Source organism: Siphateles boraxobius, unplaced genomic scaffold (assembly GCF_051911475.1).
Source record: "Siphateles boraxobius isolate OS27281-9 unplaced genomic scaffold, OSU_SipBor_1 66, whole genome shotgun sequence".
Classification (NCBI taxonomy): Eukaryota; Metazoa; Chordata; class Actinopteri; order Cypriniformes; family Leuciscidae; genus Siphateles; species Siphateles boraxobius.
Window position 1 is genome coordinate 20033878 of NW_027509193.1, and position 25413 is coordinate 20059290.

General features: G+C 39.2%; 1 protein-coding gene across 3 annotated transcripts in view; it reads right to left on the reverse strand.

The window, feature by feature from the left end:
- rarab (retinoic acid receptor, alpha b) overlaps positions 1 to 25413 on the reverse strand; it is a 152345-nt gene that overhangs the window by 8429 nt on the left and 118503 nt on the right. For all 3 annotated transcript variants that reach the window (XM_077212882.1, XM_077212881.1, XM_077212880.1), the window contains 2 exons: positions 18525 to 18673; positions 1035 to 1176 (listed from right to left, as the gene is read on the reverse strand). In XM_077212882.1, the coding sequence (XP_077068997.1) occupies positions 1035 to 1176; positions 18525 to 18673 (291 nt within the window). The remainder of the gene's footprint in view (positions 1 to 1034; positions 1177 to 18524; positions 18674 to 25413) is intronic.

Sequence of the window (25413 nt, forward strand, 5' to 3'; positions counted from 1 at the left end):
GCTGGGTGCCAGCGTGGGCTCAGAAAACACAATCTAATGGAGCCATTAAAGAACTATTAACGCAGGGAAGTAATCTTTCACGACACGACATGTGCGAAAAGACGAAACCTGCTAGCAAACAACTTTATGACGACAAGAGCGCAGCATCATATCTGGGCGGAAAAAAAAGTGAAATATGTAAAATAACAAATCTAGGGCAGATTTAATTTTGCTCTGACTGAAACAGCAAACTACATTTCAATAGCGCACAGAAAGAGTGTACATTTTGACATGCTAACAACTGAACAAAAGTACATATAAATAAAAATTCTTAAAGGCAAAAGCGAAAGCAACCAAATCCAACTAAAAGGTTAATTAAAAGTCCCATTGTGACAAATATATCAGAAACAAAATAATAATATGCCTCTGTACGACTGACTATATTTTTAAACCTCACTTTATATTAACTTTAGTTGATATTAGCTTGATATATTAGCTTCAGTTAATATTTATCTACATGATATTTATTTATTGTCCTCGCACAAATGCACAGGGACATGACTAACAAGACAGCAAACCTCTTTATATGCATGTACACAAGCCTGTCATACAAACATACATTTGTTATTGTCTTTTGTCATATTTCATGATGTTAAAAGTGTTTCAATAATGCTGGAAAATAATTTCAGCATCACTTCTCCAGTTTTCAGTGTCACATGATCCTTCAGAAATCATTCTAAAATGCTTATTTGCTACTCAAATGTTCAAAACAAAACCCCCAAACTCAGTCCCAGTGCCTGATACTCTCAAGGGGCCTGAGGAAGGGGGTCCATGGAAATATTCATCTAACAGTATTGTAATAGTGGGAAGGTAAACATTTCTCAGATAATATTTTACACACACTTTTTACAGTTTAAATGGGTCTTTACACACGAAAATTGATATAGGAGCCTTTATACTTAGGAAGGGTCTCTCACAAAGGGACAATCATGGAATCAAGGTTTCCATGGTTATTGGATTTTTAGTAAATCTATTATAGTAACAAAGACACTTACATTCTTTAGACATGCCCACTTCCAGGCACTTCTGCAGTCGGCAGTACTGGCAGCGGTTTCGCGTGACCTTGTTGATGATACAGCTCTTCTCTCTGTGGCAGGTGTACACCATGTTCTTCTGAATGCTCCTTCGGAAAAAGCCCTGAGGAGATAAGCAAGCATGGCGGTTTACTATAGCTGGAAGATTTACAAATGACACAAATGCAAGCAAATTAACACCAACCCCCAGAACCTCAAAAAGACAGAGGCGGAACAGTTATATAAAGTCACTAATGATTCACCAGATATTCATATATGCGCATCGTCGCTATACACAAACATAAACAACCGCGGCATAGATACAGCTCTCTCGCTCACACACACACACATTTCTTGACAAAATGGCAGGCTGAGCTTAGTTTAGATTTGGTAGTATTATGTCTGCTGGGTATTATCTTCCAGTTCAAGTGCCCAGAGGTTCCCATTGGCTAATACCCAGCAGAGCATAACCCACATAGACTCAAGTGGAGAGATGCAAATCAGAGTTTCACATTATTCTTCTGAACTTAATTACTGCTTGGTCAGACTCTCGAGGACAGAAAGTCAGACTGAGGTCATGAACGTACACAGCAAAAGCAGGAAAGCTGCAGCTGAAGCCACATACGAGAGAGCAGATGTCAAACAGTGACTGTGTAGGCTTGTGCAAGGGCTTTCAGCTAGTGTGCTGCAACCACGGCTCTCTGGCAGAAGATTAAACGGTGAAAGCTTCACTCGTGACCGCCGTTGGGCACGTGGGTATTAGTGGCGCTCTCTGCAAGATTCACTGACTGAGCCGAGCATGAACAGTATGTGGGTTCAATGCTTCAACAAACAGGGTGAAAACATTTTATAACAGATTGTTTCTGATCTAAAATACAATTGGATAAGCCACATTCACACGTTAATGGGGTACAGAATACTAAAATTATAGCTGATACCAATGAGCAATCTTCAAACTATGGCTGATAACTGATAAATGGACACCCTTAAAATGCTATTTTAAGAAAAAAAATGCTATTTATAAAAATATTACACATATATAGATTGCTAAAAGTTTTCTTTAAATTATTTTCTAAAGATAAACTTTAGCTGTTAAATGACTGGTAATCTAAAAGTAAAAACAGGAAAAATGAGTATGCAGAATCATATATCCAAAACTTTACAATTAATAATATTGGGCGATAAGCTATCCGTTGTGATATGTTTATTAAGAATAAGTGTTGATATTATCTATGCATGAACTGTATTCATCAGAGTATGCATTCTATATGCTACAGTTTTCAAAGCAAGCCTACAGGAAAAACATCATCCTCCCTCTCTGGTTTAAAAACAATAATCCACAAGGCTTTTAGTGGAAAAGCCTTCAACATATCAGTCAGGGCACCCAAGGAAGCTTTTAGTGTGTGCTTTTGACAGGTCTGTCCAGCAGCTGCCATCTAAAAACACTTATGTCATTTCAGCAGAGGTGTGTGTCCAAGGACATGTCCCTCTCACACTCGGTCTTGGCTATGAAAAAGTAATAAAGGAAAAGGTGAGCATGGCAGATGTGTGACAGAACGTGTGCTCGAGTGAACGAACCGAAATGGTTTTCTAATGCTTTGCCCAGAGGCCTGAACTCCCTACATAGGAGCTCTCCTTCATTGACCATGTTTTATTCATGCCAGCTCTAATCTTCTGGAGGTCATTGTTGGAGGTCATTGTGGTAGATGCAGATGAAACGCTTCTATCTGAACCAGATCGGCAAGTCAGATGCTGCTGTAGACGCACACTGTATGAAGTTGTATGCTGCTTCTTGCACCTTTTCTTTCACAGTGAAACCATTTAAATGTAGCTGTACATTAAAGGAACATGCCAACGTTTTTTGAAATAGGGGTTACTCACCGTCTCCCCTACATTTAGATAGGTGGGGAAATGCATTTTTGTCTCAGTGCATGCATTGTCTTAGTCTGGCAGCGCCACCGCTAGCTTAGCTCAGCATAATAAATGGACTCTTGTTGCCGTCGTGAGTGAAAGTGATCAAAAAAAAAAAGTACTTTTTGAGGCATGTGTATTCACAACAAGTACAAATAGCAATGCAGATTACGACTAGGCGATTTCCTAGGCAAATATTGACTTGGGACTATATTGGGGTGAATTACAGGCGAAGCACTCCTACTTGGGCGCAGAGATATCACGCAACACCTGAAATCCCTCAACTTCCGTCAACATACCGGCGTGAATATTAGCTGGGTATTTTTCCTAGAATAGACAGTAGGGATGCTCCGATCAGGCATTTTGCAGCCGATACCGATAGCCGATTTCTTGTCATGGTGATCGCCGATACCGATCCCGATGCTTAATATACTTAATATAAGACAAAGATAAATACAAACAAAGTGGAGCAGTCTGATGCAGCCCACAAGGTTAAATTAAACATTGTCCAATAGTAAACTGTGGAGGACAACAAACATGTAATAACCTAAAATAGAGAAGTCTGATCTAACTTAAACCTTTTCCAATACAAGTCTGAGCAGGACAAAAAATTAAATAAATAATTTAAACTCCTAAAAGAACAAATTGGAGTAGTTTGATGCTACTCATTAGAAGGGATGGGCATTTCAAGCAAAAATAATATTGGAAGATGGCTGGGTATTATTCGAAAATCGCACCCCTCCCCCATATGCACGCACACATGCATGCATGTATAGGCCACACACGAGAAAATCGGAGTGTTCTGACGTTTAAATATAACTTATACGTAAATATTTCATATTTGTTTTATACAATTTTCTTTTTTAGTTTCATCTATGTTGATTATATGAAAAAGAAACCACAATGAGATGGGTAAGATAGATCATAAGATGCCCAATATATCAGGAGACGAGTGTCTCAGACATGATTTCGAGCACTTAATTAAGTTTTGTTTTGTAGAAAGCCTTTCTTTAAAGTGAATTTCGTTTTGTAAAAATTTTATCTTAATTTCAATCAATGTTTCATCAAACAATTGGCTGGATTTAATAAATAAGAAGCGAAATATAGCCGATATAGGATAAATATAGGATACGGAGGCACCCGCGCGTGAACTGTAGCGCATCTCATAAATGAACCGATCAACTCAGCGTATAAGATACTTTGCCTCACAGACCTGAGAACTTATAGAAAGCTTGAAATGCTTTAAAAAAAAATTCAAATCGATAAGAAATGGGCTACTCTCTGCTTATGTAGGCTGATCCGTATGAAGTGTGCATTTCTCTCTATAGGCGCGTTCACTACATGCGAAGATGGCGTCAACATCGCCAACTGTATCTTTTTCATTGTTGCTCGACACATCATAGTTATTCCACACCGGCGATGACATGACTGCCAAATCCTTTAAGTCCCCACGCAACATGCACCTTCTCACGTTTTGACTTGATCAAATTGTGATCGGTTTGTGAGATCAGCCAAGTTTAGTGAGTACCGATCGAGTCATAAAATGTTAATATCGGCCGATACCGATCTCCGGCCGATCGATCGATCCTCTACGAACCAGAGTTTTCAGAAGAGGAGCTGCATGCTTTGGAAATAGAACGACAGGAGGTGGAGGCTGGGTTCACTCAACAGCCTGAGGACGAGAGCCAACACGAACTGGTGGTGTGATTGTGGGGGAACATGCCAACCTATGCCGACTGAAATAGAGTGTCTGTGCTGTGGCGAGTGGGACAAGGTACTGCCATCGATGACCAGGCTCAACGTGTCGGATCAAGATGAGCATGCCCGCAGTTGTGTCACAGCTACCTAACTTGCGTGATATCTCTGTAGCAGTGCTTCCCCCGATATAGTCCCAAGTCAATATCTGCCTAGGAAATCACCTACTCTTAATCTGCATTGCCATTTGTACTCGTTGTGAATACGCAGGCCAAAAGTAATTAGTTTTTTGTTTTTTTTAAACACTTTTACTCACGACAGGCTATCCGGCAAAAAAGGATTCCATTTATTATGCTAAGCTACGCTAGCGTCGACGTTGCCAGACTAAGACAAAAATGCATTTGGCCACCTATCTAAATGTAGGGGAGACAGTGAATAACCCCCATTTCAAAAAACGTTGGCGTGTTCCTTTAAAAAAGAAAAAGAAAAAAGTTTGAATTTCAAACCTAGACCACTCGCATAATAAAATACTGCAGAAACTTCTCACAACTGTAGCAATAGTATTTAAATTGCCTTTGCATGTGCTATATTATATTATAACGCTCGAAACATCACGCGCCGATGCTCACAAGTCAGTGGTTAGTAACTTTTTGACTCCGACTTCGTCTACTCCGTGCGTTTCTCTGCCCAGGAGGACGCGATCATCTCTGCCTTCATTCACTCCGGCACCGAGGCAACACCACGGACCCTGGGTGATCCCACAGCGGAAGACACGAGCCAGGACCAGACCAAGGACTTCCCCCCCCCTCCCGGTCTTCGAGATCTCCACCCGGAACCGCTTCTCCCCTCTTCGCGAGCCGGAACGTGACGCCGCCGTGATCATCGGCACTTCCATGGTCCGTCATGTCCGCGCTACCTCAGGTAAGCGTAAGGTGCGCACTCACTGTTTTCCTGGTGCTCGTGTTCTTGATGTCGCCGCACAGATTCCCGAGATCCTGAACGGTGACGAGCGCGTCGGAGCTGTGGTCCTACACGCCGGGACGAACGACATCAGGCTGCGGCAGACGGAGGTTCTGAAGAAGGACTACAGAAGCCTGATCGAGACGGTTCGCAGCACATCGCCTGAAGCAACTATCATCGTGTCTGGACCGCTTCCCACGTACCGACTAGGACAAGAAAGGTTCAGTAGATTATTTGCTCTAAATGAATGGTTAATGTCATGGTGTAATGAACAGAAACTGCTCTTTGTAAATAATTGGAATCTGTTCTGGGAGCGACCTAGGCTCTACCGTGCTGATGGCCTGCACCCCAGCAGAATCGGAGCGGCTGTTCTGTCCGACAACATCTCCAAGACGTTACACACCATATGACTAGTAAGTCAAAGTCCAAATCACAGTCTTTGCTGTCCCAACTTAATTGATATAAGTAGTGTAGAACATTATATAGAAACTGTGTCTATTCCTCGCTTAGTGAGGCCAAACAATAAATCTAGTGTAGGATCTAGCAAAAATCTTATTGTAATTAAACCAGAAAATCTAAATATCAGTGAACAAAAACAATTTCTAAAGCTAGGTCTTCTAAACATTAGATCGCTCACACCTAAGGCGGTTATTGTAAATGAAATGGTCACAGATAATAGTTTCGATGTACTTTGCCTTACTGAAACCTGGCTTAAACCAAATGATTATTTCGGTCTAAATGAGTCCACTCCACCAGGATACTGTTATAAGCATGAGCCCCGTCTGATCGGTCGTGGCGGCGGGGTTGCAACAATCTATAGAGATATTCTTAATGTTACTCAGAAAACAGGTCACAGGTTTAATTCGTTTGAAGTACTTGTGCTAAATGTTACGCTCTTAGATGCAAGAAACAAATCCATATTATCTCTAGCCTTGGCTACCCTATATAGACCTCCAGGGCCCTATACTGACTTCCTAAAAGAGTTTGCATACTTTCTCTCAGATCTATTGGTCAATGTCGATAAAGCAATAATTGTTGGAGACTTTAACATACACGTAGATAATACAAATGATGCGTTAGGGACTGCGTTTACAGATTTATTAAACTCCTTTGGGGTCACGCAAAACGTCAGCGGTCCCACTCATCGTCTAAATCATACACTAGATTTAATTATATCATATGGAACCAATCCAACTGATATAAATATTATACCGCAAAGTGATGATCTCACTGATCATTACATGGTAACTTGTATAATACGTACTGCTGAAATTTGTCACGTTGCGCAACGTTATCGACCAGGCAGAACAATCCTTCCAACCACTATAGATAGATTCTCAAATAGCTTACCTGATCTATCTCAGCTGCGCAGTGCACCCAAACAAACAGATGAACTAGAGGAAATGACTAGCAGTTTGAGCACCATGTTCTCTAGTACACTAGATATTGTTGCACCAATTAGATTAAAAAAGGTAAGAGAGAAAACTAAAGCACCATGGTACAACAGTGCTACGCATGCAATCAAGAGAGAAACTCGTAACTTAGAGCGTAAATGGAAACAAACTAATTTAGAGGTCTTTAGAATCGCGTGGAAAGACAGTATGTCACGTTATAAAAAGGCTCTAAAAGCAGCAAGGGCTGAGCATCTCCGCAAACTAATAGAAAATAACCAAAATAATCCAAGGTTTTTATTCAACACCGTGGCTAGACTAACAAATAAACAAACATCACCAGAGCAAAATATTCCATTACAATATAGTAGTAATGATTTTATGAATTACTTCAATGAGAAAATAGAAAGCATCCGAAACACAATTGTAAATATACAATCCTCTATGATGTCTTATGATTCAGCCTCAATTATGGCCCCTCTAGAACAACTACACCGATTTACAACTATAGGACAGGAAGAGCTAAATAAACTTATCATTGCATCGAAACCAACAACATGTTTATTAGATCCAATACCCACTAAACTACTGAAAGAAGTGTTACCTGTAGTCGAAGAGCCTCTTCTTAATATTATTAACTCGTCTTTATTTTTAGGTCATGTTCCAAAAATATTCAAGCTGGCAGTAATAAAACCTCTCATTAAGAAACCGCAATTAGATCCAAATAACTTAGCAAATTACAGACCCATCTCAAATCTTCCATTTATGTCTAAAATACTAGAAAAAATTGTGTCCGCTCAATTGTGCTCTTTCTTACAAGAAAATGATATCTATGAAAAATTCCAGTCGGGATTCAGACCGCATCATAGCACAGAAACTGCGCTAGTTAAAATTACAAATGATTTACTTTTAGCTTCTGACCAAGGCTGTATCTCAATACTAGTTCTACTCGATCTAAGCGCTGCGTTCGACACTATCGATCATAAAATACTCCTGGATCGACTACAAAACTACACTGGTGTTCAGGGACAGGCATTAAGCTGGTTTAGATCTTACTTATCAGACCGTTACCATTTTGTCTGTCTAAATGGGGAAAAATCAAAGATAACGTCAGTAGACTATGGAGTGCCGCAAGGATCGGTGTTAGGCCCTCTGCTATTCTCAATATATATGCTGCCACTTGGTAATATTATAAGAAAACATGGAATTAATTTCCACTGTTATGCTGATGACACTCAATTATATATCTCATCACGACCAGATGAAAACACTAACTTATCTAAATTGACAGAGTGTCTAAATGATATAAAATGCTGGATGACGTGTAATTTCCTGCTATTAAATTCAGATAAAACGGAGGTACTACTTATTGGTCCAAAAAACTACCCACAAAATCCCTTACAATACAACTTTAATTTAGAAGGATGTCCTGTTACTTTGTCCACTACAGTAAAAGACCTGGGTGTTATACTAGACCGCAACTTGACTTTCGAAAATCATATTTCATATATTACAAGAACAGCCTTTTTCCACCTTAGAAACATTGCTAAGCTACGCAACATGCTATCTGTTTCTGATGCAGAAAAGTTAGTTCATACTTTCATGACCTCGAGACTAGATTACTGTAATGCTTTATTAGCTGGCTGTCCTACATCCTCAATTAACAAGCTACAGTTAGTGCAAAATGCAGCTGCTAGAGTTCTTACTAGATCAAGAAAATATGATCATATAACACCTATTTTATCATCTCTACACTGGTTACCTATTAAGTTACGTATCAATTACAAAGTATTCCTACTAGGGCTGCAACAACTAATCGATAAAATCGATTATAATCGATTATGAAAATCGTTGTCAACGAATGTCATTATCGATTAGTTGGTCTGCTTACGTCACGGGGAGCGTTTACTGGTACGCACACACACGCAAGGTCTCTCTCCCTCAGGCGCTCTGCCGAGCGCGCGCGCTACACGGTTTGGAGCAGTCTCTGTCTCGCATGCGCGCTCTTGCTTGCGCGTTCTAGATTTCGGGAGTTTGAACTAATTCGCGGGCATCAAGGAGCCGCAATCAATATGCGGGAGACTCCCGGGACTTCCGGGATGTCTGTATTTTGTCTCGAGCATCAGGTTGCGCAATCAGTTCGCTCGCAACGTAAGGGATGGATTAAAATAGCGCTACCGCAGAAATAGGTTAAATTAAAACGGTCTTTACAAAGCGAAGCACTAAATATAAAGGCAGTTAATAACAGCAGCAGTAAAATATTGTTTTTTAGTCACTGTACTCAGTGGTTTTCAGCGAATGCTTGTGCACTAATGCATAATTTCTCCTGTCCTTTACTCAAGCCTGTTAGCTTGCTGGGTAACGTTACCTCCATTCCGTTCTCTTTTTATAGCATTTGTCTACTAAGTTTTAATTGTTTTTCAAACGCGATCTACTGTGGCTCTACATTCACACAATTGTTTTCAGTCTTTCTATATTTATTTAATCAATTTATCCTTATATTATTCTTTTATATATTATATATAATATATTATATTCTTTATCCTTATATTCCTTATATATAATTAATTTTAAATAAAAATTAAATGAATTATATATTTTAGATGTTTTAGTTTGTTTTTAGTTCAGATATTCACATCTGAACAACATGTCTGTGTAAATTTGTTTTAACAAAAATTGTGTTAAAACATAATATGTTGGATATCATTTTTTTAACAATAATCATGTTTGTCAACTTGCCATCAGCAATTATCATTAAAAACAATGCAAATATTGATATTAGTAAAACTCAATGTGTGGCTTTTGCACTTTTTAAAGTACACTTTTACACATAAATACCCTGATTTACGGTTTTATTTAGTTATAATAAAAAAAAATCTAATTTAATTTCTATCCGATTAATCGATTAATCGAAAAAATAATCGTCCGATTAATCGATTATCAAAATAATCGTTAGTTGCAGCCCTAATTCCTACTGACCTATAAAGCCCTAAATGGTTTAGCTCCTGTGTATTTAACAGACCTTCTATCGCCATACAATCCATCGCGCTCTTTAAGATCACTAAATTCGAGGCTTCTGGTCATTCCTAGGATATCTAAGTCCACTAAAGGAGGGAGGGCGTTCTCGCATTTAGCTCCTAAACTCTGGAATAGCCTTCCTGATATTGTACGAGCCTCAGACTCGCTGTCCCAGTTTAAAACTAGATTAAAGACGCATCTCTTTAACCAAGCATTCACTTAATGCTTAACCTTTGATACTACTGCTGAATCAGTTCGAATGCATTAACATTATGAACATCAGCTATGCTAATTATTTCCCATCTGCCTTTCTGCTGTTATCTCGGGACGCTAGTCCCGAGGTAAATAGCGTTCGTCAGCTCCAGTTTGTATCCAGCCTCTCACGGAGACTTCAGATGCCCCAACGCCTGTGAAGAGACGACTCGACGCCTGTGAAGAGACGACTCAAAGCCGGCGATATGTTATGCCATAAATTAATACTTGATTAACTAACTGTATTTTTCTATGTACATTTCCGAAATGCAATTTCTGTAAAGCTGCTTTGAGACAATGTGTATTGTGAAAAGCGCTATACAAATAAATTTGAATTGAATTGAATTGAATTGAATATTAAAACAATTTAGCAAAATTAAAGCATAAGAGCTCTACACTTTCTCACAAAACAGGTTTAGATGAATAGCAACCACATGTTTCATTAATCCTGGCCGACGGTACCCTTTGTACAAGTGACTGCTGTCTCACCTGGAGAGCTGATTCATTGATAACAAACCCATGACAAAAGTCACACTGATCCACAATCAAAAGGCCTCTTTTCCTCATCCTGCTTCACTCTCTCTGCTCTGTGCCGCTGTTGGTCGGGCCTGAAAGCCACAGGAATGAAGCTCAATATCATCACAAGGTGTGAAAAATGCTCTGGCAAGAAAGGTGCAGCTGGGTAATTCCACTGGATTAGGGGCTGCAGCAGTGGACCATTGAAATGAAGGCAAGCGGACAGAGACTGAAGCAATGAAGCAATGGCTGCTGAAAACTTAGCTTTGCCATAACACAAATAAATTAGATTTTAAAATATAATAAAATAGAAATGTTACACAAATTGTAATGTTTCACAGAATTGCTTTTTTCCTGTAGTTTTAGATCATAAGCATGCATTAGACTACTTTCAAAAATATTTTAAAATCTTACCGACCCCAAACTTGTACGGTAATGTAAATGTTTAAGTATAAAATATTTTAATTCAGTCAAAACTGCTTCCCTTCTCCAATGTAGTTATTCAAGAAAACACTAAATAATAATGAATAAGAAGAGTTTTTTTCTTTTCTTATTATTGACAAAATGATTGAAATTGTCAACGTTTGCTTGTATCAATTATCTGCCAGAGTAAAAGCAGACATGGAGATCTGTGATGCTAATCTCTCAGAGGGCATCACCTGACCTCTGCGAACCCTGGATTGAACCAGTGTTGACCTGCCGGGGAGATCCTGTGAGCGGAATGTGGCAGAGGAAGGCTGGAAGGCAACGGTTTGAGGTCTGCTGTGGCTTGGCAGGAGCACTAAGCCTCTTTAGTGTCTCCACTAATCCTGGACATGAGTTTAAACCCCTAGGCGCACTGAGACAACGGAGGAGCAGCAGCCATGTATTTGTATCAAGTGTTTACTCTATTTCCAATGGATTTAGACTGAAGAGACCATGAGATCAAAATAAGGTCATCTGTCTGTTTGGTGTGAATTAGCAGTCGTGTGTATGATAGCTATTTGTGCTTTGTAGCTGTGAAGATTTAAACTAAACAGCTGCTTTTCCATCTCGGTGAGCTGCCTACCTAGGGAACATTTTTAGATGTGTTCCCGAAGTTAAGTTCGCCTCAAATGATAAACGGCAAAATTACCTCAGATTTCCCCAAAAATGTAAGGCAAAAATGCAAGCATCCTTTACACATTGAAATCCAATAATGAATTGCGACAAGCTCAGTGAAAAAAAGATGGGGGACGAAAAGGACAATTCAACAAAATGTGTGTCGTATGAGTTCAGCCAGATTTTTCAATGCGATATTCGTTTAAATAAGTACAAAGTTTTATTGCTCATAACTTCTGGAGAGAAACTGTGCAAACACTAGCCATTAAACTTAGAGATTAAACTTCCTAGAGTGCCTGTGTTGGCACGCACTATCGAATGGAGTATACATTGAAAGGCTGTGCATCAGGCTTCAAAATTTAAGTGTACTTTGGACTTAACTAGCATGCTAAGAAGCAGGCAGCTCACTAGGGTTTAGAGTCTGTCCGTCTCATCCACAGACGCCTATGGCCAGCATGATGAATCCGATTTTCAAGCAAGAAGGAACTGGATGAAATATTTTGAATGTTCTGATCCACAATCTGACTTGTGATGCAGCCTGAATCATAATCACACTGTGTTCATTCATTGGCCAGAAGAGACTGAGCCTGGTTTCTCCCAAGGTTTTTTTCTCCATTTTGTAACCTGATGGAGTTTGGGTTTCTTGCCACTGTCACCTTTGGCTTGCTTAGTTGGGGACACTTAATATCAGGGTACCCCAGGATCCTCCAACTTAAATTCAAGGCTTTAAGACCTTTTTAATACAATTTCAAATGAAATTCAATGCCAACTCCGTACCCATTCCAAAGTATGAGGGGAAAATGTCTAATCTATTCAACAATATGATTGATCTGACTGTACTGACACTATTGTATGAGAACTGAACTGGATGATGACACCACTGTTTTCTGCAGAACTGCTTTATAGCTGAACTGAAATCATTTATAATTGATAGCTAAATATGATATATTTTAGGGCTGCAACAACTAATCGATAAAATCGATTATGAAAATCGTTGTCAACGAATGTCATTATCGATTAGTTGGTCTGCTTATGTCACGGGGAGCGTTTACTGATGATGTCATTTTTATGACAACACAGTCACACGCGAAATGCCAGAGAGTACCTACAGAGGGGCTGTTTACACCTGGCCACTTCATGCGTTATCTCAGATCGGATAGCTATCTGATTTATCAAAACGATTCCATTTACACCTGGTCACATAAATGTGTTTTAGCTCTTCAATTCCCGCGCTATATGCACATTTAATGGAGTTCACATCACGTCACCGAAAGCAACAGATATGAGCTGCATTTTTTTGATCATCAGCTAAAATCAAAATCAAAGACCGCAATAAGAGAGTTAGCCTGGCAAGCCAGACCTACATCAAGATGTTAGAGTCGCGGCCAAAGCAGAGTCGAAAGACCGCTGTTCGCCTGCAGCATCTTCTTTGTTTTCAAGTAACAGAGGGCCAAATCACCTATGGAAATCACGCGGGACCGTCACAACTCTGCCGTCATTATGTTAAGCCCGCCCACCAACTCTATACATGATGTGATTGGCCTGACCAAAGTTTGGTTTTTCCAGCTCGAAAGCCAACGGAGAGTTGCTTGACCACACTGGCTGCAAAATAATTTTTGCTGCCGCTAGGGTGCATTTAGATTTCTAGGCTAAGAGAGAGCGGCAACAGCACTGGTAAGATCATTTCGTTTCTTGACTTTTAATGATGATGATTGTGGGTTAAGCGTCTGCGACTTACTTTCACTTTGCTTTGCGATTGTTTACTCGTTGGCTTGATGAATAGAGTTTCTCATCTGTGGTAATGCGTGTTGTAGTAGCGCCGTCATATCTGGCTATAACATTATATATAGCCTATAACACGCTCACATGTTTATTTTTTAGCATTTTTGGGAGGAGTAAAATTTACAAATGTGGTTTCAACAACCAGATGCATTTACACTTGTCCAGTTTGGTCTGGAATGAGTCTCAGATCTCCTCCTGAAGTAGTTTGAGCGATCGGGTTCAAACCCGTCTCGAATGCTTTTGAAGGGCATTTACACCTGGTCTTTTCATGGTCAGATAGCTATCCTATCTGAGAAAACAATGCTAATGTGTGTAAACAACTTTGTTTACTAACTTCTGGACAGTCACACTAGATATATTTTGCCTCGAGCATCAGGTTGCGCAATCAGTTCGCTCGCAACATAAGTGAGGATTAAAATAGCCCTACTGCAGAAATCAGGTTAAATTAAAACGGTGTTTACAAAGTGAAGCACTAAATATAAAGGCATTTAATAACAGCAGCAGTAAAATATAGTTTTTTAGTCACTGTAGTCTAGGGTTGTGCCGATAGTATCGTGTATCGATGATAGTCTGAGATTTCGCCGATGGCAGATGCCTTTGACGATATCAATACGATAATTGGCTCGTTTTATGAACGTATAAAATTATTATTAGTAGTAGTATTATTATAAAGCTAGTATTGTTATTAAATTAATATTAGGAACTACAATTAATTTGCCTTGCCTAAATTCATAACGACATCACCGCATAGCCTAATACTTGCGACAACACCGACACGCGCTTATGAGGACTCCTCTAAGAAAATGTTTTTAAAACAGAACGAAAAACTAGGCCAACATCCGACATCAAAATTTAATTGCAAAGTGATCCATTCCCAAATTGCCAAGAGTGCTTGTTTTAACAGACGCACGCATAGGCCTATCTTATACAGATCCAAGATGAAAACGGCATCGTTGTTCATCAGTATTTTGTTTCCATAGCACATTAAGAAAATGTTTAATGACACTAATAACACTAAAAACAATACAATTAAATATTAATTATAATAATAACACTAAAATTATATAGGCCAGTCTTTAGTTCACGAGCACAACTCTGCCATGTATGAAAATCAAAAGCAGGTTCAAACACTTGTTTAAGAAGAAATATTCTTCTAATTTTTTCACTGTCATTATATAGGTCCACAAGAGAAATATTAAGCCAGTAAATTAAGATAGTCGCTGACATCTCTGAGAGAATGCGGCGTTAATGCAGCAACAGATGCTGAAAGCTCGATCAGTTTCTACTTTCACTTTCAGAGAATGAGTGCGTTTACATGCACGTTCCAACACGATTATTCTGAATAAACTGACAATGCATGTGGTCATGTAAACGCATTAACCTGTTTTCCTTTATCGGAGTCAAGTCATAAGTTTAAGTATAAACCGATCGACTCCGCTAGATTTCTGCCCCTTACTCGGATTTCTCCCGGCATTTAAACCCCGCGTTCTTTGGGCTTATTGAAGTGCGCATATGTGAAGTGCATCCAGACAGAGACAGCACTGGTGGGAGGACATATATGCAAACCCTGACTCTTTCTTGACTTTAGAAATTATTAAAACGTGTTTTCATCTCGTGCAGAAGTACAGTCAAAATGCTGCATCTGTAACGGCATGAGAGGATCATGTGTGTCCGTAAATTTCCCGCTGACATGTTGAAATACTCGAGTCAGATACAAAAATGATTAGGATATATCACACTATACTACAGGGAAATAACCTGATAGCCTAGTAATAAACACTCTACCTAAAAAAATATTCTCATATAAAATGAAGTAATAAAACAAGCAAATTAATGAGTAGCCTAAATAATCATGTTAATAATCAAATAAGTAAGCCCCGCCCCCTCTCACAGGCTGACGATTGGACGATATGAAAATGGAGCATATCGCCCAACACTACTGTAGTCAGTGGTTTTCAGCGAATGCTTGTGCACTAATGCATCATTCCTGTCCTTTTAATCAAGCCCGTTAACTTGCTGCGTACCTCCATTCCGTCCTCTTTTTATAGCATTTGTCTGCTATAAAATTTTAATTGTTTTTCAAACGCAATCTACTGCGGCTCTACTACGTTCACACGCTTGTTTTCTGTCTTTCTATATTTAATTTATCAATATATTAAGGTTTAAAATGTAAAAAATATATATTATATTAGTAAAACTCAATGTGTGGCTTTTGCACTTCTTAAAGTACACTTTTACACATAAATACCCTGATTTAGGGTTTTATTTAGTCATAATAAACAAAAAAATCTAATTTAATTTAGAAACGTTTTATCCGATTAATCGAAAAAATAATGGCCCGATTAATCGATTATCAAAATAATCGTTAGTTGCAGCCCTAATATATTTAGTATGTGTATACATCCAATATGATGTACTTTACAGTTATTGAACCTAAATTAAATCAACACTGAACTAATTTTAACTGAATAATGACTGCTGTCAAGTTATTTTACCGTTTCTCACTGTAAAGCTGCTTTGAAACACTATTGTATAAAGCGCTATATAAATAAAGGTGGCTTGACTAGTTAATTTAACCAGGTTGATCCACTTCTACTGATGATCAGGTCAGACTTGTTTAGTGTGGCCTATGTAGCATCTGCCGGTTAATCGACGTGACAACACACACCGGCGGGGGCTTTTAAATCGCTCATTTAAAACGTAATGGTGCGTTCGTGCAGAGCAGCACTGTTTTGTTATTTTACCCTGAATTGGCGATAATTTGAAAATTAAACTTTTTTTTTTACGGCAGTGTGCACTTCACTTTCACTTTTAAATTAGCATCAATCCATCCTTCGCAGGGAGTTTGATTGACATGCGATCTGACCAATCAAAATCCACCAACAAAGGAAAAAGTGCTAAAAAAACTAAATCGAAGGTATGGGTTATACTTCAAATTTAGTCCCAAACGTAAAGGTGTCGTTATTTGCGCTCTTTGCCAAATGGAGTTGACATCCCAAGTCTCCCGCATATTGATAGCGTCTCCCTGATGCCCACAAATTAGTTCAAATCTCCCGGAATCTAGAGCTCGCGAGCTCCAAACAGTGTAGCGCGCGGACAGCCGAGTGGGAGTGAGCGAGAGACCTTGCGTGTGTGCAAACGTGCGTGTGTGCCTTATGAAGCACATGTAAACCCCCCCCCCCCCCCCCCCCCATTTTACAGTGTAGATACTCTGTAAGAACCAGATCAAAACTGTTGTGCATTGAATGTGCACCCCTGATTATACAAAAAATAATCGTTCAATTAGTTGTTAGATTAGTCGACTAATCGATAAAATAATCGCCCGACTAATTGTTTAATTAATAATCGTTTACCCCAGCCCTAGTTGTTAGTGTCCTCTATTTTTCACTGCTTGAGAACATGTGTTGAATCCGGAATCACCCCCTAAACCCTCATTCACTGAGTTAGGCCTATTCCCGTTATAACACTAATACTGTTCACTTGAAGGAGTGAATGAAATTGAGTACGTATAAAAGGAAGTTAACGGACAACCTCGCTCCATCAGGAAACGCCATCGGTCGCTGAATTTCACTGCACTTCATGAAGAGTTTTTCTTTTGCGTGAAGAAGCCGTTCGCCGGAGATGTGTTAAAAGATAGCGGAGTGCATTTATGATTATTAAGCTACCGGTATAATAATCCTCCTGGCGCTGGGTCTGAGTGAGTAATTTACTCTTACCTTTGTTCTTTGATTAACATTAATGACACTTTAAGACCAGCCGCCGCTAACAGAGACCCATTTTCTCACAAATCTCTACGTTAATTTAAGCCTTTATTTAAGACCGCTCTTATGAGGACACTCGACAAAACAGACATTATGGCATAATGTGTGTTATGTTTTGTTCATGCCCGAAAGAGAACTTGGTACTGACGCGCGTCTTTTCTGTGGGTCGGTCTGTGTGTGTGTGTGTGTGTGTGTGTAAAATAGGCAGGACTTAACGGATACTGCGTAATATACTGCGTATATTTTTAACGCTTTAAACTTTTTTTTGTGATGAAACTGGTGTTGCAACTGAACACCGTGTAACACTATTGTAGCAACTACTTCACACAGAATTTAGTGTTGCTGAAACATTGAAATGCATCAAGAATCAAAACCAAATCAAATGAAGAGTGTTTAAAATAAGTCATTTATAAATTCATTTAAAATAGGGTGCCACCTCTGAGGGTAACTAAGTCTTAACAGAAATACAAAAAAAGGTCTCAAACACATTTCTGACTTGAGGACATAGAACTCAAACGCCTTTTGTTAATCTCAAAACAGACAAGGCTGTAGGGGCGAGAAGTGAGTGATGGGTGCTTTTTGAATGAAAAGACAAATGCTGATATGTCCTCGTAACATTCAAGAGCATTGAGAAAGGGAGAAGATAACATGCAAATTTAATGAAGTTATGTTTATTTTCTCAGCGAGCACCGCTGTGTGTGCGCGTGCGCACATGCAGCTCTCCTCCCACGCTCCCCTGCGGCTGCGCTCAGATAGGGGGGCTTTGTAACCATCATATTTCAACTCTAAACCCCTTTGTTTCTCTTTCTCAGGGAGACACTGTGTACATCATAGAAATGTATGCACGACTAGTTTTCAATTATTAAGTAGCACAGAAATAAAAGGCTGGAATTGACTGCTGAGCCAATAAACTTTTAGCAACACATCTCTCAAAAAACAACAGATATACTTGACTTCATACACCCGACTAGCCATTAGTTTGTGGTATTTGTTTGCAGATGCCACTTAGCTGATATTGGATGTTTAAGACAAATGTGACTTAAGTGTCCAAAACCATTTTAGGGCCACAGATCAATCCTGCAAACCAAGAAGGGATGGATTCTTACCTTGCACCCTTCACATGCGCTGACTCCATAGTGGTAGCCCGAGGACTTGTCCTGGCAGACGAAACAAGGCTTGTAGATCCGTGGGGGAGGAGGTGGAGAGGGTGGGCTGGGTACAATCTCCTCCGAGCTTGTGCTCTGGGTCTCCACAGCTATAGGGAACAGAGACAGCCTTTAGTTTGACTCAATGTGCCATAATTTCCTCACAAGGGTTATTAGGTTAATTTGGGAAAAAGCAAACAAAACAAAAAAACGGTGTTTTGTCTTTTAGCAACAGTCTGCAGAGACCTTCAACCTTCAAAAGATCCCTCCGCTCCCCAGAAAGGCTCAGTGAGGGAACACGCACGCAAGATGAGCAGCTAAGGTCATGCTTGTCAGGAGGACGTCTCCATTCCTGGTGCAAGCAGACAGATAGGCTGGTGCCACGCTCTCCTTAAACACTCACTCTGCTTTCTTCCTGGTTTCAGTTGCCACCAATTGGGACAAGTGCCAGCCTTAATAAAGTCATGACAGCCAGCCGGGGTGTGGAGGGAGAAACCGCACGCCGTGCTTGAGTGGAGGGGGCGCCCGAGCCACATGGCACTGTCACAGGGCTGCCATGACCAAGAACTCACGAAACAATATAATTTAAATAGCAGAATATGAAGCGAACCCATGACAGAGTATGTCCTGCCCTCTCCACATGTCAAGGGCACAAAATGACAAGGACGCTGTATTTTAAATAGCAGAAATTCTTCACATCACCAATGTTACCCCTGTATGAATATGCCCACATGTAAATGATTGACTCTGCATGGCGGTGATAATGGCACCAGCATATTTTCAAACCATAAACGTACACCCGACACAATTACGCCGCAATCCTCAGGTGTCTCTACCCTGCCGCCCTCCTCTCCCGCTGCCTAACAAATGCCATGTCGTGGAGGAAAATAAGAGAAGAGATACTGCTAGTGAATGGAAGCACACTACTATGCAGGTGCAGTTCAGGTCTGTCAATAATCTGAGTTACACAAAGATTCAGGTGTTGTTTCAATAACCCCTAATAGATGTTGAAAAGAGCCAAATTATATTATTAAGTGCACTTAATTTTTTTTTAAAAAGTTCAAAACTCATTTACTTATACATGAACATTTTTCACTCTCTGACCCTTTGAATGTTTTTGCTACTGTACTTTTAAGATTTCTATATGATTTATGTTATGACTGACCTAACCTTCAGGTACAGGTGACTTAACTCTTTATTTAAAAGGTTTAAGCGGTTAATGTTGTAATGTCATCATAATAAAAAGTCGTTTTTATCATAAATCATTTATGCAGCCAATAGGCTTCACAATTGAAATAAAAGTATCTGTATAAAAGTCAATTCGGTCAACATTTAGGAGTCCACTAGCATACACCAATGTGCAAATGTTTGGGGTTGGTAAGTAAAAAATAAATAAATAAAGAAGATCTATTAAAAAAGTCTCTTATGCTCACCAAAGGTAAAACTACTGTTTAAAAAAAATAATAATAATAATGATTGAGAAATATTACTACTTTAAACTTATGTCTTGTCTCTTGATTACACAATCTGTAACAGCTATGTGGTAGACACAGACAAGGTCTGCTTTACACTAATCCAGTGAGTCAGAAATCTAATCAAACCTTAAACAGAAACAGTGTCTGCGCTGGGTGAGACTGTCTACCTACAGCACAGCCTCAACCTCACAAATGCAAATGCCTGAATGATGAGACAATTCCCTCTTTAACTATGAAAACTGGTGACACTAGCTCAACAGCGAGTTAAGTAGATATTGCACATCTTTGTCTATTTCGAGTGATATAGGAGCAAATGAGGCATTACTTCCATCACACTTCACATGCACTGTTGCTGAGCCAGTGGGGCAACCGTCTGCATCTATTTCCTGTGTTCAGAAAAAGCAGTCAAAGCTAAAAATACCCAACCTGGCACCATCACTGAGTCAGATGAGGATGTCGAGTTCATATCTCTTTCCACACACATACAGCAAACGTAAACATGCTTCCTAACACACGATCAAACGCTAACACAACCGACTTCAATGCAGTGTGTTGAGAGCGTGCGAAAGGGTTTTATTTAACAAATGTGTGTGAAGGGAAAAAAAAGTGCCATGAAAGGAAATTTTATGGAGAATTACAAATTTATACCCCAAATATACAGACTACACCTTCACACTAATGCTTTTACATGACATTTCCAGTTAATCACAGGATCAAAATAAACACATTTTACAGGAGTGACACGCACAAAGATCCATCTCTTGCCTATAAGAAATGAGCAAGTGCTAATAATAATAAAAATAGCCAAATATCTGCCAATATATTGGTCGACCACAAATGGGAACCATAGAAAAAGTAATTTGGGAGAAAACAGCAGCAATGTAACAAAGCTTAGAATTTGTTTTAATTATTGTCCTTTAAATGCAACTATTTTGCCTTTCAAAAAGCCGAAAGGCAATGCCAACAAGAATGTTTTAATTTAAATTTCTATATGAATTGTATCTACATTTCTCTGAATCTGTACAAAGTTTAACCAAACCCAAAATCTTGAGCTGCAGGTCTTAGTCAATGAGTGCAACTTCACATCCTTTTTTTTTTTTTTTTTTTTTTTTTACAGCACAAAGTGGCATCTCAGTGCAAAACATTCACAGATGGTACTTCTGTTTGTATTTTCACACAAAGAGAGAACAGGAAGTGAGAAAAACTACCGGCTGGCATCACACATCCTGCTCTCATGAACGCTAGAGCTTCGAGAAGGTAAGACCGTTATAAGGTGTCAAAGAATTAATTTCTCTCCCACAATTATTCTCATTGTTGCACTTGTTCCCTTTCACCAAATCTCACTCGCTTTTTGTATGCCATTCACTCGTTCCCTAGAGCGCCTTCTGACCTCTTTCTGCTGCACAGCCCTGATATGAGTGGCACATTTTCCATAACAGGGACACAGCTCAGCGCAGATCCAGGACAATGTCATGAGAACTGCCCCTTCTGACAGTAGACACTCCAGCGGTGGGCAAAATTATGCCTTCATCTTCTCTTGCCCACACCTCAGTTTCTCAAACTTCCTTTAAACTTGATCTGACTAATAATAAATAGCGCAAATTAAAAATTGAACTGCTGAACTGAACAGAGAAATCCCCGCTCTAATATGAGTGAAAGTTTGAGTGTTGGAAGCTGCTTTCCTGAACCCGAATAACCCTGAATAAGCGCAGAACTGGTAGCATGACCAGCATGACCACAGCTTCCTGTGAAGCTGTGATCAGGTGGCACGCTCGAATCACGCACTCTGTTGCATCTCTGAGACGATGCCTCTTAGTCATGGCTGTTGAGTTGGCCTTAGATCTAGAGAACAACCTTGCACTGAAATCAGGTTTAATTATGCCCAGAGGTTCGAGCCAGGGTAACCTTACATTAAACGCTGTGAAGCTTTAGAAACAGGTTGGCTTCATCACCTGTCTGAGTCCACTCTCGTGTACATGGAAAACATCAGTTATCAAGGTGTTCTTTAGCTGTTTGACAACCCCACGTACTTCCATGGTTAAAGCCCACATTAAAACTGCCAACACATAGGCTCTGTTCCAAAACCCTGTAAGCTGGAAACCTAGATGGCATATTAAATCAAGTATGCAGTCTTTTAAAACACTTTGTTTTTAGTTACAATTTAAGGCAGCAACGTATGCATTCTTCAGAAAAGAGGCGATCCCAGAATGCATAGAAACTATGTAGAGGCAGCTCTCTAGGTTTTGGAGCACAAGTATCATTCTCAATAATCTTAATCATTCTTATTTTGTGAGGGTCTAAAATCCCAAGAGGCCAACAATGTCATCTTAAAAATCACAAGAACTTGATTTTTTTTTTTAAACAAAAGAGAATAAGAAAAGTAATAATGGCATTAATGGCAGCCTGCACAAGCAGCTGGCATTGACGTTCTGTCAATGTGAAGGAGAGAAAGATAGTTCTTGTATCTCAGTTTTCCCCAGAGATTGTTAAACTCAATGATCTGCATTGACCCGTCTATTAATTGTGCAAAACAAACTTTGAAAACTTGTACATTATAAAAATACTACAAAAAGTATATATATAATATATAATAACCATCCTTAATGCTCCATTTTAAAATAAACTATAAAAATGCATGCTTTTTGTATACATCTGTATAGATCATTGTATAATTTGTTTATCACTATATCTTAAGGCAGAGGTGCACAAACTTTGAAGGGCCGTTGGCTGAAAGTAAATGTTGCATTACATAATTTTTTAAAATCTGATTCACTTATATTTTCTATAATCATAAAACAAATGTTAAAGTTAGAAATGAAGATATGCTTAAATGGCATGTTTCCCCCTCCCCATTTCCCGCCCTTTTGTGATACGACCGGCCAAATTAATCTGTGTTAGAGGTTTTCCATCCCACTGTTGCCTTTGATTTATTTTTTTGTGTGTGTGTGTGTATAATTCAAAGATAAATTAAGTGCAAGCTTTAAAAACTTTACACAAATCAATCAATGCACATACTATATTACACTACCATATTCCCACATGTATATTTAGGCTATATTATTTCACTTAGAGGTACAGGACTAGCATATAGGCTACTGACATTTCACAGGACATGTCAAAACAGGCTACAGTCAGCAACTGGAGCGCTCTGCAGTAGACCACGTTTAGGCAGACAATAATGTTACTGCACACAGAGTGCACAAAATATTGTAGTGTGAATGTCTTGAGCTTGTGGGTGTGTGTTTAAGTGTGAAAAATAGAGGAAGGACTTTGAGTTACGTGTGAGAGAGCAAGAAAGATAGAGAGCGTGTGACAGAAAGAGAGGAAAAATAGGGCAGAGCATGAAAGGAAAACGCTGCATACCTCTCAGCGTTGGCGGTAGCTCTCTGGGGGAAAGCGGATCCTGGTACAACTATTAAGCCTCCCTATACGTACCCGACACAAACTCAAAAAATGAGCTCCATTTCTTTGTGTTATTCAAAGTTAACCCAGTAAGAGGGGGATGGATTCAAAAAATGAATCAAGGCCTCATCATTACCAACACAATTATGGTAATGGGACAATACTGCTGGGCACAGAGCGATAGAGACACACTAGAGAAAAATGAGGGAGCGTGCAGAATAAAAAGCACACACTCATGTGAGACTACGATGTAGGTCACTTTTCACCAGAGTGCCGATGAGTCACAGGCCTGGATCAGTAGCTCAGTCCCGTGACTCATCCCTTTAAGCTCTGCCTCTTCTCTGCTATTGGTCAATGAGGACATGACAGTCTGCCTTTTTCCCCAATAGTCATATTTTAGTTGGGGAAGTGGTGAAATAGTTTACTCCTACCCCTTGTGCTGGTATCTAGTCTCACAGGTTTTTATATATGTAACAGAAGACAGTGTGCTTTACATACACTACTGGTCAAAAGTTTTAGATCGGTAAGATTTGTAAAGTCTTTTCTGCTCACCAAGGCTGGATTTATTTGATGATAAAAAAAACAGTAATATTGTGAAATATGACAATTTAAAATGACTTTTCTATTTTAATATATTTTAAAATGTAATTTATTCCTCTGATAAAAGTTGATTTTCAGCGTCATTACTCGAGTCTTCAGTGTCACACGATCCATCAGAAATCATTCTAATATGCTGATTTTATGCTCAAAAATATTCATTATTATTTTCAATGTTGAAGACAGTGTTGTACAATTTTTTTTCAGAATTCTTTGATGAATAGAAAGTTCAAAAGAACAGCATTTAATTTAAAATAGAATCTTTTCTAACATTATAAATGTCTTTACTGTAACTTTTGAACAATTTAACTCATCCTTGATGAATAAAAGTATTGATTTCTTTTATTTCTTTCCCCCAAAATAAAATAAAATTTCTTACAAACCCCAAACCTTTGATATATATGTAACAGTGGCGGCTGCTGGTCTCTCAGAGGGGAAGCTCATTTTCGGCCTACATCATAGAATTGTCCATTTATTTAAACGTAAATTCTGCCCTGCGTTCCTTTTCAAGAAAATGCTCTGTGACCCTGTCGTACCAACTAGGCGTCTTTTCCAGTGACTATTTATATTTTCATATTTAGCTAATGTTTCTGTGAACTGCCTGTAATTCCCCTTGTTGGATGATTCACTACTCTCATCATGTCCCCTAAATGACAGCACCTGCCGGCCAAGCAAGGATGTCACATCAATAAGGCGGTTTAGGAAGGCCCTGTTTTTTTTTACTGTTTCATTATGTTTAGCCACTTGAATGCCAGCACCTTTATTGATTGCAGGCTCAAACCTGATCCTGCCCATGCAACTTAATCTTGCACATGCACTCACATTTTCATGGCTCTTTTCATGTCTATTATAGGCCCTGTCAAAGTTACACAGATCGTCAAACCCCACCTTTGACCAAACACCACATCTGTGAGGGGGTTTCATTAAGAGGCATGGCCAGCAGTACATTTTATTTGTCACAGCACTTCCAGTCAGCCAGCTAATTTTGTCATACCAGGAGAGCTGAAAGGACCTGTTATTTTTCCCTATTTTTTGCACTAAATCAATCTTAGGTGTTGATCTGCCCTTCTGTTTAATTTTAAGCTTTTCCTCGTAAGGAAGACTTTCAAATGACTTCGCCAAAATCAGGTCGACAATATTAGCACTGTCTGACATCGTGTGTAGTTTCACCCACGCTAGCCTTGCCTACTATATGAATGAATGAAGATAATTTATTTTAATTAAACTCGCTAAAACTCAAACAAGGGATGTAGTGTGTAACTGTGAAATATATAAATGAAAATTTGCAATTTCGCACGCAAATATCAAGAAATAGGTTGCAGCTGTTTGTCTTTTGACTACACTTGAGAAATCTGCAATGGGACTGAGCGCGAATA